We start from the raw sequence: 17,143 nt of genomic DNA, 5'->3' as shown, positions 1-17,143 counted from the left end.
TATACATGTATATATATATATTTCTCTCTCTCTCTTTTTCTGTCCTTGAGATACATAGCTTAACGACCTTTGCATGTTCGACTGTTACGTTTTTTATTTTTCAAACTGTCGTTTACGATGACAACATCCAAATCGACTATTTAACATCATTTAATTGCATTATGTTTCCCCATTTAAAGCAAGGAAAATAGTCAAATAAATTTCTTTATCGATTGTAAATATATACATAAGTTTTAATATCAAAATAATACGTTAGCGTCTATACACGTATATACAATACGTATACAGTATTTGAAAATAACGAACGTTTTCCTTTCCAATAATCGTGCTGGTTAGATGAAAAAGTCAAGAAAAAAACCAGGAAGGACGCTGATATAAGCTTTTATAGAATTAACTATATTACAATTTAATTAAAAATATATTTATCAGTTATAAGAATAGGTCAAATGTTATTGATGGTCAATGTTTGGATCGAACGAATTTTTTTCTTATTCTAACAAACTTATTACTCTCATGTAATTAAATGAAAAACAACTGTATGTATGTATTTAGTTATTTCGAATGAACTTGTAAGAGATCGTAGCGTCCATAGGGGAAAAAAAAAGAGGGACCACAAAGTTCGCGTCGATCTCATAGTAACTTTTTCTTTTTCATTTCTCTAGATTTGTTTCCTTTTTTTCCTTGGGAGAAGTTAAAGCGCATGCTCTAGAAGGTTTCCTTCTTTCCTCGTCTCTTTCACATATCCCCTCGTGGAAACCGTTTCTTCGTCGTTCGTCGTTCGTCGTTAGTTCGTTCGTCGTTAGTTCGTTCGTTCGTTCGTTCGTGCGCCTCCCACCATCAAATTTCTAGTTGAAAACAGAGAGAGTAAGTGAGTAAAAGTATAAGAGATAGAGGGAACAAGCGAGAGACGGAAAATATGAGCTTGCGCTCTCTGACGGCCGTCGAGAGAGTGACCGAGCAACCGTGTGCCGCGCCATTGTTGAAAAGGGCAGCGCTGGAGACGCACGCCGATACTCGGACGTCCGTTAAAGGAGTAGTTTTTTTTTTCTCTCTCTCCACTTTTCACCGATACCCCCCGATTGCTGTGATATTAGATTCATTTTTTATACACACCCTATATTAGGTGAGTGGTAATCAATTCAAACAAAACAATAAAATATCTATCTAATAACCAACACTCTTACAGAGACTGTGGTGATAATCTAATCGAATATACATAAATACTACATACACACACACACACATATAGATAAAGCACGTTTATCGTACATACATACACATATTTTATATAAATAGTATATTAGTTAATAATATTCGCGGTTAGATGAAAATTGCGGAAAATCCACGAAAGGCCGGCTGACATGGTGCGGGCGTTTCCCCTTTACCTTCGTCGTTCACTTAACCACACTACTACTATTACCAACCAAACTATTATAAAGATTATATTTAAGAGAGAAATCGTGTTACGTGTAAATGCGTTTCGATAAACATTCAACGTTCGTTCCTTAGTGATAAAGAGATTTGGGTAAAGGGGAAGGAGTATCATATTGGAAAGTACACGTAAACGATTTGCGCTTTTTATTACGAGCTTTTTGCCCATCGCCATTTTGTCCGGGCGCTAGTTCGCCGTCGGCCATATTGCCGTCCACGTCTCGTCACGTCTCTTCTCTCTCGCTCCTCGTTCTTTCTCATTCTTATTCTTATTCTCTCCATTTTCTTCTCACTCTTGTATATATACCCACACATGCACACATGCTTATGGATATGAATATGTATTCCTTGTTTTCTTGTCTTTCTTTTGTTCTATGAACTCGTATGTTTTATCTTGCTCATTCGTTACTATTTCCAATTCTATTATTAAGTGTGCATTAACGTCACGTAAAGTCTAATGTATAGATGATATATGTATTTTTGTACGTGTTGATCAGAAATGAGTAATGGTGTGAAATAGTCTAGCGAAGGTAAATTAATTGTCAACAATTCGTTGTTTTCGTTTAACGCACGTTGCACCGCTGGGGCGCCGTCATGACGTAACGCAACTCTGGTAGTAGATAACAATATAAATAGATTACGTAATCAGACTGTCCATCGTAGTCGTCGTTCTTAAACTTCTTTATTTTTCACCTCCTTGTCTCTCGTCATAGTGTGAAGAAGTGTCGTGTCGCGTCGTGTTGTTGTTGGTGGGGTGTAACATCTTTCTTTTAGGTTCGTACATTTCGTTTGTATGATTTTATTAACTTATATATCGTCTGTCTTTTTTCCATCTCTACTTTCCTTTATCCCCACTATCATTACCACCTCCTTCACCTCCTAGTTCTACGTCCGTACCACCATCCCCCCTCATCTCGTACGGATTACCCGTGTTTCTCGTCTCTCTGCGCATGTGAGAAGTGAGGGCAGGATCGATTTGCCGCTTTATTGCGCGTCTCTCTGATGTAAATCCCGGTGACGTAAATCAGCTTGTTCTCTCGTCTCGTCTCGTCTCGTCTCGTCTCGTTTCGTTTCGTTTCGTTTCGTTTCGTTGCGCCACGATTCAACACACTTGTGCCTGTTTTTCTTCTCCCTCTCCTCTTTCTCTATCTTTCTATCTTTCTCTTTTTCTACCGTGTTTTTTATTCTCTACTTCAAACCGTCCCTCTCTATTTCTCTCTCTCTCTCTCTCTCTCTCTCTCTCTATCCCTCTTTCTATCCTTGTCTGTCTCTCTTTATCTTTACTATACTTTTCATTAAACTCGAGCCCCGAGGCGCCATGGCAACTCCACGTCTATTATCAATCTGTGTTAGTTCATCGTTTGCGAATTTGCTGATTATATCGCAAGATTCTTCGGATAACCTATAAAATATTAAGGTTAGATTTACGACTTTATTTTTTCATTTTCACATGCTTAATAGAACATATTATCAACTGCATTCCTTCATACGTGCATATGTTTATGTACAAACATATTCTAATTTTTCTAATTCATTTGTTCTTTTATTGAGGTCATTAAAATTTTTTCCGAGATAAAAAAAAAAGTTTTTTTCTGGGGCCTAAAGAATAAAGTAAACGCCCCTGGGTCCCAGGGGGCCTCGAGTCGACGCTTAAGTCGTGCGCAGAAGTCGACTTTCTTAAGTGCGCATGCGCTGTGCTTGTGCGTCCTCTCCTGCATCATCCCCACTACCCACCAAGTTGCACGGTTATACCGTTACCCAGAGGGACACGCACAAAGAAAAAGGCCCAGGAGGAGAGATAGACTGTTCGGAAGAGCGACGCGCGCTTGCATCATACCGGCCATTTTAGAAGCTTCGGTGCTTCGTTCCGGAGCTTTCGATTACTCCGCCGCACGCCTATTATTCTCTCTGTCTCTATTTGTCTTATTATCTGACTCTCTTTTGTGTTCCAACTGGAAACGGCGGGGGAAGACAATACTAGAAAAAGCAACACGCAAATAATAAAAAAGAAGATAGAGATAGGGATTGAAAGATAGAAATTTACAGACAAATAGGAAAAAAACGTGCTGCCGTATAGGTGCGCGTGTCGTTTGTCGGCTCGATGTACGATTTAATTATTAAACGTGGAAAGTATAGATAGTATCGGGCGTGTTCGTGAATAATCGTTATTGTCGTCTTCCATCATCAGTTTAATTCACGAGTAAATTATTAACACCTATTTAAACATCATTATAAAATATATTTAAAAATCAATCACAAAATAATGGACTTGTTTGTTAATGGGTGTGTTTTCTATTTAATTTCACAGAAACGAGGAAACGATATATCAGAGAAGATGGTTGATGACCAGCAGTTCTGCCTTAAATGGAACAATCATCAGAGCACACTAATACAAAATTTCGACACGCTTTTAGAGAGCGGTACGCTGGTCGACTGCACGTTAGCAGCGGAGGGGAAATACCTAAAGGCCCACAGGGTAGTCCTCTCCGCGTGCAGTCCATATTTTGAGGTAAGTTTTATTCATAATCTTATTCTTTTCCGTCCTTTTACATAATCCAATTATTTTCTCATAAACAAGATTTCCAACGTTAACGTAATAAAAAAAAGGATAAAACCGTACACCCACGTATCTTGCTATTGCGCGAATTATTTCGGTAATATACTTAATTCGTACTTTTTTTTTTAATCTCCTTTAATAAGATAATATTGTTCATTTTAATTACCGGATTAAGTTATTGCAGATAAATTCAAATTATTCGTTATCTTCTTTTCTGGTTTACTGTATCGTTAATTAATTCAAAATGTAGATTTAATATTTGTTAAAATATATTTCTTAATATTTTATCTATTACTTCTCTTTCCGTCTCTCTCTCTCTCTCTCTCACTCAGTACAGAGTCAGATCAATACCAAATACATAGGTGAGAGAGGGAGAAGAGAACGGAAGGGGTTTGTCTGGTGGTTCATAGGGGAAAGGGAGTTGTGTTAAAACAAGATGGCCGCCCTCTGCTGTACTTGTTCATTCTCTGTCTCTCTCTTTCTGGGTGGGAGAGAGAGAGAGAGAGAGAGAGAGAGAGAGAGAGTGAGTGAGTGAGTAGCAAGAGCCAGACATGAACCCCCTCTCTATCCCCTCCCCCCGTACTCTTGATCAATACAGAGAAAGCAAAATGGCTGCTTTCCAGGGCACTTCCCTGGGATTTTACCCTGAACTCCGCTACCGATGGTTGGGGAGTAGGGGGATGGGGTGATGAGGAGAGGAGGTTTTAAGAGGTAGCAAGATGTGTGTATGTGTGCGTTTCATATTGATTGAAATTCAAGTCGATTTAAATTGAGCACCGGATAGTATTACTTATTAATCAATTTGATATTACAGCATTATTTTTTATTGGACTGGTTTCATTTGTATTAACTTTTTATTTCGTATATACATACTTATTATTTTTGTTTTTATTAAACTTAATTTGTTCTCATAAACGAGAGAGAAAGAGAGAGAGAGAGATTACATAGGATTTTATTGAATTGTTTTCTATTAGAGAAAATTTGTAGGTATTCTTTTTGTTTTGATTTGTGCTTTTTTCAAAATTTTGAAATTTAATTGAAAAGCTTTGAAAACATAGTTGTTATTTGTAATGTAATTTAGAAACATTAAGTTTAATTTGTACAAGTTTCACTTATGTTATGTAACGATTAGGTCATAATGAGTTAATGCGTGCATACACCCATACACAAACACACACGCTTATCTTATATTGAGTTGTATAAATTATATCTATGATAATGAGGAATAAATTGGTATGATTTCAGGGCCTTCTCAGTGAGCACTACGATAAGCACCCTGTATTCATACTCAAAGATGTAAAATTTAAAGAATTGAAGGCAATGATTGATTATATGTACAAAGGAGAAGTTAATATATCCCAAGACCAACTAACGGCACTCCTTAAGGCTGCCGAGTCATTACAAATTAAGGGCCTTTCGGAAAGTAAAACGGGTGGTAGTAATGGTAATAATAAATCACTTTCGAGGGTATCTAAAGTCCCTCCACAACCAAGGTCATCGCCTTTAAATATTTCCTACGCGTCTGCCGGTCTCAACATTGAAAGGAACAGAGTTCCTAGACAGGCAAGTTCAATAGGAGATTTGCCAGAAGATTCGCACAGTCCTCAAATACCTAAGGAACATTCTTCGAGGTAAGAAACACAATCTTACCTTTAAATATTATTATTTGGTATATGTTTGATGTTAATAATTTCTTAGAAAATAATCTGAAATAATTATATTAATAATAATAAAATATATACTCCCCCGAAGAGGCGTTAGCAAAAGAGATTGTGTTTTAATGTAAATATATTTTTAATCATAATAGCAGGGAAGGTTCGCAAAGTCCAACATCAAAAAGAAGAAGAAAACTTAGAAGAAAAAGCGCCGGTGAAGATACTTCTGTTGAAAATCATGAAGCATCGGACTCCAACGATATACCTCAACAAATGGGCGTGCCGGCACTTGCGATAGCACCTGTCGCGGACGAAAAAACGAATGCGGATCCAACGGACTCTCTCGGCAGGTCAACTTTAATGACACAGCTAACAAAACCTGCCGATGAGATGCTACAGGTTAGAAATCCAAATTTCCACAATCTGTTTTTTCTTTTTTTTTATATTTCCATTTCTGAATTAAGTACAGAATAGCGAACCAAAGATGTTTTTTTTTATAAGTAGTAGTAGTAGTAGTAGTAGTAGGTAGTAGTCAGTGGATGTCTAATATATGGAACCTACATGCTATTGAATTGAAACTTCTTAGGATTTTTGTTTCTTTTTTTTTTTTAAAGGGACCACGTTGAATTTAATCTAAGAATATATTCGATTAAATATCGAAAGTAAACAATATTTTGATTCTTTATTCTGTACAAATTTTCAATACGCATATATTATGTATTGTTTATATTTGTTGTTTTTGTCTTTCTCGCCAACGTTTCTAATAGATCTTGAATTCTTACCTTATTCATTTTCTTTCGCTCGTTGGTATATTAAACTTTCGTACTATATCCTTCTGCTTGTTAGCCTATCAATTAATGCTCTTGCAGACGGGAAACGGTACGAAACACGATTCTCATAAATTTCTATATAACGTTCCTTTTTTTTTTGTAATAAATTAAAAAAAAATATATATATTTATAAATTAACATCGAATTGTAATTAATCTTTAGATGCCACTAGAAAATCCTGAACCAAGCGATAATCTCATTGAGCCAAAGTCCGAGTATATGGAGGACCAGGAAGAAAGTGTCGAAGATTTGACGCTGGATGATGACATGAATGAATTAAATGAGATTGAACGGGATACGAACAGAGCAGGACCTTCCCATGACACGTCCCAACATCCTGGTAAGCAATAAGAAACAATATTTCTCATTTATTAATTTATTCATTCATTAATATTTGTTAGTTCGTTAATTTTATTCTTGTCGACCTTGATAATCATCAAATTCCCCCCTCCCCCTGCCTTTTCCTCACCGTTTTTTAATTTGAATTACCAAATGCATGTGATTTTGTAAAAAACGTTCGAGAAGTCCGTTTATATATTTATCTTTACTCCTACCCAAATAAAAAAAAAACATTAAAGAAACTGTAATAATAATAACAACAACAACAACAACAATATTAATAACAATTATAATTAGCATAGATTTTTATATAAATGAACTATATATTATATATATGTCATATTCGGTGGACGGTTGAAATGTTAACAACAAAAATGTTTGCATAAACACGAAGAGTCTCTTATAGAACAGGGGGTGGTCACACTTGCTAAAAAAAAAAAAGCAGAACATATATACATATATATATTATTATTATAAAAGAATCTTCTATCCGAAAAAAAAACAAAAAAAAGTATTCTTGAATAGGAGAACAGCTTCTTCTTTTTCACCACGGATTAGAATTCTAAGTTCCCAGTTAGAATTCTTAATTAGGTGCTTGTGCAAGATGATCTTCAGAATGTTAGGATTTTGGGAATTTTCATTCTTCCTCTCTCTCTCTCTCTCTCTCTCTCTCTCTCTCACCCTCTTTTTATCTTTTTCTGTAACAACGACGACGATGACGATAATGATGTTGATGTTGATGATGATAATGACAACGTTAAATCATCATCACCATCATCAATATCCTCAATTGTCATGACTATAGAGCTATCAAAAAATGTACATACATATACATTATATATTATTAAATTGATTTTTGGTGTCGCGGTGCTTGTTGTTCCTTTCGTTATGTGTTTTGATAATACCATTTTAAAAAAATAAAAAATATACTATCGCGGGATTAAAAATTAGCCGACACTAGCTTGGGTTTCCTCGTTGCAGGTGGGGGGGCGGGAGCGGTATCGCGGTCTCGAGGGTCGAGAGGGAATATAGGTGGTGGTGGTGGTGGTGTTGGTCTCGTGTTGGTCGATGGTGGTAACGTTGGCGAACTTGTTGTTGGTGGTTGTGGTAGTGTTGACGAGTGTATTGGTAATGGTGATGATGATGGTAGTGTCGTTGTTGGTGGTGGTGGTGCCACCATATGGGGGTCGCATTTCCTCGATTGTAAAAAAGTGCCAAATATGATGACGATGACGACAACGTCGACAACGAGACGTCCTAGACCGGAAGTTGACGTAGGTGCATTACTTAAATCACTGGCTAACAAACAGGGAAGGAAATATAGTTTAGATTCGGTTAAAATGTCATTGGAAGCAATATTGCAACAGGGCGTTAGCACCACGCAAGCATCAGAGATGTATGGTATCAATCGATCTACCCTGCAATTTTATTTGAAAAAATTAAACGTCGTCAGGAGAAGATGGAGACAACAGCCTAATAGTTTGGTCCAACCTAGACATTCTTAGTGCGTTCCCCTTTGTTTTATTCTCTGTATGTATCATTTTTAAGGGGGTTCGCATTATTGTGTATTTATTTATATTTTACTTTTTTTAATGCAGAAAAATCCATAATCAATATGGGAAATGGTGCTTATTATTATTGTTGTAAAGTTAGATCAGATGATTCAATGGGGGATATTAACAGTTCCTTTTTTATTTTTTGTTTGTATTCGTTTAGGCTATACTAGCGAGAGTTTATGGTTTATGGGTGTATGTTTAGATTATAGGGAGATTGTTTAGGGAAATAAAAAAAGAAAAAAAGTAAAAAAAAAAATAATAATTAACGAGTGGACATGTTCGATGTGTACTACTACATTCTCTGTGTTTCTCTCTTTCTTTTTATCTATTAATTAATTTTTGGGGGCTTTGAGTTTCTAATAATTTATTTTTTATTTTTTTAAATGTCTTATTAAATCTATGTGATAAAGATATAAGTGCAATACGAATGAACTATTTTTAATTATATAATATTATCATTTAATCGTTTACGGTAATCATTGTTTCAATTTGTTCTTTCTCTTGATTTATTTATTTATTCCTTTTTCTATCTATCTATCTATCTCTTTCTATAATTGTCGATATATACATATTATATATATATTTACCAGCTAGGCTGTGTATTAAATGCATTCGGGCATTGTAATTAAAAAAGCGTCCGAGAGAATAAAAATAATAAAGAAAATTTGCTGTAAAATAATATACGAGAGATATCTGTGCATTACGCCATGCACCACATGTGTATGCGTGTGTGTATGAATGATATATGGTGTATTTGTTTAATGCGAGTATATTATAATCCTTTCCGATGAAATTTCGTGAATCTTGAAATTGTAAAATGTATTTTCAATTTTTGGAAATATTGTCAAATTTATTAATATTAATTTCAAAACAATCAAATTGTTAGTTATAAAAAAAAAATGAAGAAACTAAAAAAAAAAGAAAAGAGTCAACACTTACTAGTTGTAATTTATAAATATTTTAGTGGTCCTGTTAAAAGAAGATTTTCGACAACCGCGTGATCGAGCTTCTACATTTATCGGTAATTACTATGACGATATTCGTTTAAATGGAAAACTACATGCTATTCTAAAGGGAACTAAAAAGGATTGTAAGGTTTGTTCTTGCCGAAGCAAACCTGGCGGAAGACACGAAACAACGTATTATTGCGATACTTGTCCGGATAAACCAAGGATCCATCTTGGCGAATGTTTCTTAAATTATCATACCAAAAGGAAATACAGATATTAATCATACCAAGAGTTTTAAGTTTTTAAAAGATGTCGAGAATTACAGATATATAATATATATATATAAACAAACAAAACAGATAGAAAAAAAATATATATTATTTTTTTTTTTAATAAATTATTTTATATAATATTCTCTTTTTGTAAATTATATTGTTTTTATGAAAAATCAAAATTGTATTGTGTTATGGTGTTTTGTGTTAACTGTACGATGACACACACCTGTTGTTATACGTCGTGTTCACATATGTGGAAAATAATCACGAGTGTTGTATTAATTCGTTCGATTGCGAAGAAAAAACAAATTTCGGTGCTAAATAAAAGGGTTTATTTGTGATATTTTAATTAGAAATGGTAAATAAATATTTATGTGGAGATGATTATTTATAATCAACGTTTTAGGATATAGTAATTTTGGGTGAATATAAGCATTATTGGGGTAGTATCGAAAGGGTTTTTATTAATTATGTTAATATAAAAAGTACCAATTAAAAAAGCACTACATATTTTCGTGGATTAAATGTATAATATTATACAAATGGGTGGTGTTAATACGTTCATAATTTAGAAAACAACAACTTGAAATATTAATAATAATAATAATATTAATAAAAGAAGAACGTGTAAAATTCAAGGTTTAGAACATCGTTTTAAGGAAACACCAAGAGCCTTTTTTGGACCACGAATTCTTCTTCTTCTTTCTTATTGTTTTTTTTGGGGGTTCTTTTTTTTTTTTTAAATACCTCTGTAGAGAATTATTTGTTTATGTTCCAAGGTTTTACCAGGAGAATAATGCCAATCGCGAGATTACAAAGAATATTGGGAACCAGGTTGTTCATAAAGGATTCAAATGAAGAAATTCCAACTGCGATTGAAACAACGGTAATTCATCGATCGTCTAAAAAAAAAAGAAGAATTAAAATTTATAGTTTTTGGTTATGAAAAAAAAAAATGTTTATTTTATTATATAACGTCCATGTTATATATGTATAATATTCGGACTTAAACTATACCAAAAAAAAGGAAAGAAAAAATAATACTTTCAACTAAAAAAAAAAGAACAAAACCAAATAGTCACTTATTTTATTTAATTAATATTCATTAATGTTAGTAACATGGGTGATATTATTCTTTATATGGATTGATAAGGGTACTTCATACGCTGAAAAGGTTGTTAAGGAGGTGGGGGGGCTAGAGGTTATATAAATAAGACGATCCTTGAAGGGATAATTCATATCTTCTTTGCACTACCTTTGGTATCAACCTTCTATATGAGGTATTACTTATGCGTTGCTAGTAACGAAAGGGTTAAAGGGCGTCTACACAGCATATACATTTTTTTTTATATTACATTACATGGATTAGCTAACTCATTAAATTCTATTTTTTATTTTTTTAAATCGTGATTAGGAATTCTTATTTTTGATAATATATTTAAAAGATCGATTGTTTATATTAACACTTGATGGATCAATTTTACTTGTTAATTTATAGTTATTAAAGTAATAGGAAAATATCGGAAAGGATTAAATAATTACTTGCATAAGTGTGTGAGAATGATTGTGTAAAATATTATTCGTCGTTGTTCGTTGTGAAGAAGGTGGTGATGGTGGTGATGGTAGTTGATGGGTGGGTGCTGATTGTGTCGTCATCGTTGTCATTGTCGTCAATTATTGTTTCTTGTCGTTGTTGGTTGTGTTGCGAATTAACGAAGATTATCCAGATGAAAAGTAGGAATAAGAATATAAAAGAAAAATTCGTTCATTCTCAAGAAGGGTTAAAAACAAAGGGTGAAAAAGCTAAAATAAGATTAGAGGGTAAGGTTGGAAGAAGATAAAAAGGTGGTTGGTGGGTGACGAGAAAAGAAGAGGGATATTCGACCATCCTATTTTTCAATGTTTTTTTTCCCCCCTTTTCGCTAAATTATACAACTAATAATACTTCTACTAGAGAATTGCAACTTATTCTTCTTCTCTGTTGTGAAAATAAAATCACACAACCAATCAAGCAGTCCCCTCCTCCTTACCCTCTATTTTTATAACTATCTATCAGGGCCGTATTTATTTGAAAGATTCAAACACACACAAAACTAGGTGCAATATCATTTTTTACTTTAGTATTGTGAACAGTCATTGTTATTTCTCGAGAGAGAAGAAAAATTTGGATCATCTATATTTAAAAAAAAAAAAAAAAAAGAAAAAGATTGAAAGAAGAAAATTTTAATTAGGGTTGATGATGGGGGGGAGGGTATTGAAATAAAAAACAAAAATTAATTTAATGTTCGAATTAATGGTAGGAGATGGGGACCAGGGTAGGGGTTTTTTTTTACGTGCTTCTTTGATATTGCAATTTTATTAAAAATTCCTCCTTACATTTTATTCGAGAAATGAAACAATTGATGAAGAAAAACATAAATGAAAGTAAAAGATAGAATTTGTACACTAATAAAAATAAATACAGAAATAAAAATTGTATTGTTAAATAAGTGAAAAGAATTTCACTACTGAAATCATTACTGAAAAATATAACCGTTATTAGAATATTATGGACGAGGAGGATTATCGAAAGGAGATTTACTACCAGTGAGACTGCAAGCTCGAGATTGGGCACATTTTCCAAAGCATATAGACCCAACGCCATCGAAATTAAGGCCATCGAGAGCCTGTAAAGTTTGTTCGAGAAATAAAAAACGTAGCGAAACAACGTGGGAGTGCAAAACATGTAAAGTTGCATTACATGTACCAGTATGTTTCGAAAGATTTCATACTTTTGACAATTATTAATATTATTCAGAAATAATAATAATAATAATAATCACTCGAAATATTATCAAATTTTTATACTCTTTTTTTTTGTTTTGTTCTGTAATGAATTTTGAAATATCCACATTAATTAATCGTAGGATAAAAGGGGGCTTCAACTTATAATTAATTTGTTTTAACTATTCTATCGATTTAAAAAAAAATGCGAATTTTATATTATGATTATTAACATAGTACAGCGAGTTATTTAATTATTTCATAAAAATAAATACAAGAAAAAACACGATAGAATTTATTTGAATTTATATATATATAGATATATACTTTATAAAGATTTCGTTTATGTTGCACCTAGGATTTTAAACAAAAAAATATAATATATAGATACGGTCCTGCATATCTCTTGTAATAATAATAATAATAATAATAATATAGTAATAATAATAATAATAATAATAATAATAATAATAATAATAATAATAACCCTTTTTCATACCGTCTCACCGAATAAAATCGTGCCAATAATTTTCTTTTTTCCGTCCTTGATTATAACAAGAAAAAATGAACAAAGAAAGATAATACTAGATACGATAAAAAAAATAAAATATAAATAAAACTATAAAAAATAATTAATTATTATTGTTGTTGTTTTTCTCTCTCTCTCTATATATATATATATATTAGACACTCCTCACATACACACACGTATACGAGGAAAAAATATTTGAATGGCTTAACCCTTTGAGTGCTGTCAGACTTCGTTATATATAATGCATATATCCTTTATAAAAATACTAATAAAAAAAACTATGATACTTAAACATTTTTTATTTGCTTTTCATAAAAGATATTTTGGGAGGATACCCAGCAGATAGAGTAAAAGATACAGAAAAAAGAGTTCATATGGAAGACTTTCCTTTTCTATACTATGCCTATTCTATACTATACTATGCCGTCTGGCGACACCACAGTGGTGACGTGCGCAAACTAGCGGTCAACGGCCGGCGACATTACAGTGGTGTCGTGAGCATAGTATAGCTTAGTGGTTGGCGACAGCACTTTAGTATCTTTTGCTTTCTGCTGGTGCTTTGTTTCGGTAACAATAAGTTACACAAGTCATCAAGTTTTTTATTTGTATAAGTTCTTGTGCCCTTTTATCATGGCAGACGAAAGAGACGATACAAATATTTACGACGAATGCGCGGACGTCTTGTCTGACGTTCCGGACGACTTGGCCGATTGGGAAGACATTGAAAGTCAAAAAAGTGAAAGTGAAGCAGAATCGTCGGAGGATAGTGAAATACTTCCAAGAAGAATTCGGCAAACGCTACTACGGTTGCCAACTGATTCGGATGAGTCAGACGAAGAAGACAGTGCACAATGGTCAGAGTTTGATTTACCGAGGACCAATAATGAATTTAAAGGATCTCCGGGTCCAAACATATTTCCCAAGGATACGCAGAGCGTCGAGGATATCACAGGATTATATATTGGGAACGATTTATTTGAATATATTTGCAATGAAACCAACAAGTATCACAGTCAAAATTACGATAAAAGGAAACAGGATAAAAAAAATGCCAAATTTGTGGATGTTACGGCACTCGAACTGAGAAAATGGTTTGGGCTTGTTATCCTTATGAGTATTGTAAAAAAAGCAAGGATCGATGATTATTGGTCAACGAATCCGTTGATAGACACACCGATATTTCGCAAAACGATGTCCCGCAACCGATTCAGGCAAATATTATCATTTTTACATTTTTCTGACAACAACAATAAACCGAATAATGTTGACCGGCTTTTCAAAGTGCAATTCATAATTGATTACTTTTCCAAAAAGTTTAAAGAAAATTTTAATCCAAGTCAAAGCATTTCAATTGATGAAAGAATGATACCGTGGCGTGGACGGTTGAATTTTAAAGTTTACAATCCGTCGACAATTACGAAATATGGCATACTCATTCGGATGATGTGTGATTCGATTACGGGATACATTTCTTCATTCAAGATATATTCCGACGTTGGACAGTCTTTAGCAAAAACAGTAATGGAACTATTGACACCTTCCTATGGAAAGTGGCATCACCTCTACATGGATAATTATTACAACAGTGTAGAACTTGCAGAGAATTTGCTTGAGAAGAAAATTCGAGTTTGTGGAACAATAAGGCAAAATAGAGGATTTCCGAAAAAATTAAAGCGCGCAAATGTCAATGTATTTGAAGCTTGTCATCAACGGAAAGGTGAAGTACTCGCACAGGTATGGAGAGCTTCGGAAACTAAAACGATACGAATGATCTCTACAATACATAATGCCACTTTGATTAAAACGCAAAGAACATGTAGAAAAACTAATTGCACAATAAAAAAACCTGTAAGTGTATTAGACTATAACAAATACATGAAAGGAGTGGATCGGGCAGACCAATATTTGAGTTATTACCCTATATACAGAAAATCTATAAAATGGTCCAAAAAAGTTTGCATGTATCTTTTTAATTGCGCATTATTTAATGCATTCCGTACATGTCAATATTTCAATACAGAACAGAAGAGTCTCCGATTTCACGATTTTTTATTGAAAGTGTGCGATTCCTGGATAAAAGATCATATACCTGGTTCTGAGCAAAACTTGGAAGTTGCCACTACATCGCGTGCGTCTCATCATGATCCGATTGACAGACTTTCAGGTCACGTAAAGCAACACCAACTAGTCCTTATTTCCGAAACGAATAAACGAAAACGAAGAAACTGCCATGTATGTGCCAAAAACAAAAAAAGAAAAATAACAAACTTAATGTGCAAGTCTTGTAAAGTTGCCTTACATCTTGGAGACTGTTTTGCTGCGTACCATACGAAAGAGAAATACTAAGTACCAAAGAAAATGCAAATAAACAAATATATAAAAGAAACAAATTTTGTAATTATAATATTTACATATGTATATCTTCGAAATTTCATGAAAGTAGGGGAAAACAGGGTTGAGAACTTATGAGAACTAACGATGAGATTAGTAAAACTTAACAATTTATAAATCTCCCGATAATGTCAAGAACAGCCGGCAACAAGTCAAGTGATCCGAATTAGCGCTGCCGGCGCCAAGCGAATAAATATTTACGAATCGTGCGGACGGCAAAGTGTTAATGGAGAGGCAGCATTTCCCTAGATCTTGCCTAACTAAAGAAAATGCAAAACGTTCTTCGCGACGCAGATGCGTTCTTTGCGCAAAAAATAATCGTAGATCTGAATCGCGTTACGAATGTACAATTTGTAACGTTGGTTTGTGTATTGAGAACCCTGCTTTTAGATTTTCCACACAATACAAAATTAATATTACATTTTCTATTTAAAAGATATCATCTACTACTGTTAATTTTTTATATTTTTTTTATATTTATTGCTATTCATGTTATTGTAGTTTAATGAAATAAATGGTTATTAAGGCTTTTTAGATCAGCACATAATTTACTTCAGTAACAATCAATATTATCTTATGGACAGTCTTCACGGCGCACGCTTAACGACGCCCAACTCAGCACTCAAAGAGTTAAAAGTTCAAAAAAAAACCCTTTTTTACTTTTCGTTACTGGTCTTTTCATCCCCTTTTAAAATTTCTCTTTATTTAACGTTCTAACAAATGTTAATTTTGTCATTGAATCGATTAACAACATTTCAGAAAGAAAGTTCTTGCCGATTTACAAGTAGTGATAGTGTGTTTCTGTACATATTCATAGAAAAAAATGAAATAAATTCAAATTAGTACGAACTTTCTTGGAAATTTATATTCATTATATATCAATTATTTAACATATTAATGCATTTAATAATTTGCAGTATTACATATAAATATATATATATATATATTTATATATTTATAAATTTTGTGTATGATGTATGTTTTACCGCTTCTTTGGCATGGACGTGTTATCTCGCGACGACGATATTTGCTTGTATCGGGTGACAGACGTATTAAACTACAACTTGGAGAGTAATTTTCAACAGAAAGGGAACAGGAATTATCTTCATCCGCTTCGCTTTCATTCGAGATGTTTCTTACAGAAATTACCACCAACAAAAAAAAAGCTACATCCTACGAAGCGTTGTATATGGTGTAAAACAAAATCAATTCGTAAAGAAACTAGCTATTATTGTAAGAATTGTGGTGATGTCCCGTTATGTGCAATTCCCTGCTTTGAATTGTATCATACAGTATAATAATAAATTTCAAATATCTTTAACCCTTTGATTGCTACGGGCGCAAATGTAAATGATTTCTCTTTTACATGTCCAAAATACACTCGCAAAAATCTTAAATCTCGTTGTTTAGCAACGAAAATAATGAAATTGTCGTTTATTTGGTCAGTCATTCTCTGTCTTAAATTCGTGTCTCATTTGTTGCGAGAGAGAGAGGTGTGATATCATTGCGTTATTAGCATACTTATTGTAATATTACATTTTTATTAATAAATAATCTACTTTTGTGTAATTAAAAAATAATAAATAAAAATTAATAAATTTTTTGTTTAGATTTACAGTACTTATGTTACTTACTGTTTTTATTTGTTCATATTTTTCAATTTCTAATATCCAAATATATACATTATATAAGTTATATATTTAAAAAAAAATGTATAGTTATAATTTATAACTATCAAATGATGGCGTTTTAAAACATTACCATTGGTGAATAAACAATATATGTTAAAAATAAAAAAGAAAATTATTTGATCCGTTTTGCAGTGGACAAAGTAATAGTAAATTGGATTATAAATTAAATTACA

At 33.1% G+C, this 17,143-nt stretch overlaps 1 protein-coding gene and 1 long non-coding RNA gene across 11 annotated transcripts in view; one reads left to right on the top strand and one right to left on the bottom strand.

Annotated features, from left to right (window-relative positions):
• The window catches only part of LOC107067521 (piggyBac transposable element-derived protein 4), an 85,764-nt gene that overhangs the window by 758 nt on the left and 67,863 nt on the right, over positions 1–17,143 (top strand). For 6 of the 10 annotated variants that reach the window (XM_089179529.1, XM_089179528.1, XM_089179530.1 and 3 more), the window contains exons 2-5: positions 3,740–3,940; positions 5,234–5,619; positions 5,796–6,042; positions 6,636–6,813. In XM_089179529.1, coding sequence (XP_089035655.1) covers positions 3,767–3,940; positions 5,234–5,619; positions 5,796–6,042; positions 6,636–6,813 — 985 coding nt within the window. In that variant the 5' untranslated portion in view covers positions 3,740–3,766. Of the gene's footprint in view, positions 1–839; positions 1,124–2,590; positions 2,849–3,095; positions 3,632–3,739; positions 3,941–5,233; positions 5,620–5,795; positions 6,043–6,635; positions 6,814–13,525; positions 15,673–17,143 lie in introns of those variants that run through there. The other 4 variants (XM_015323115.2, XM_089179525.1, XM_089179526.1 and 1 more) reach the window with 4 other exon arrangements.
• LOC149033425 (uncharacterized) lies at positions 77–1,411 on the bottom strand. The gene is made up of 2 exons (XR_016178937.1): positions 1,278–1,411; positions 77–845 (listed from the first exon to the last, which is right to left on the bottom strand). It is a non-coding gene; the product is annotated as an uncharacterized LOC149033425 (long non-coding RNA).

Source organism: Polistes dominula, unplaced genomic scaffold (genome assembly GCF_049000335.1).
Source record: "Polistes dominula isolate Pdom_NZ unplaced genomic scaffold, Pdom_raw_medaka contig_27, whole genome shotgun sequence".
NCBI lineage: Eukaryota > Metazoa > Arthropoda > Insecta > Hymenoptera > Vespidae > Polistes > Polistes dominula.
The sequence above is the reverse complement of the archived record's forward strand: the minus strand, read 5'-3'. Positions and strand labels throughout refer to the sequence as shown.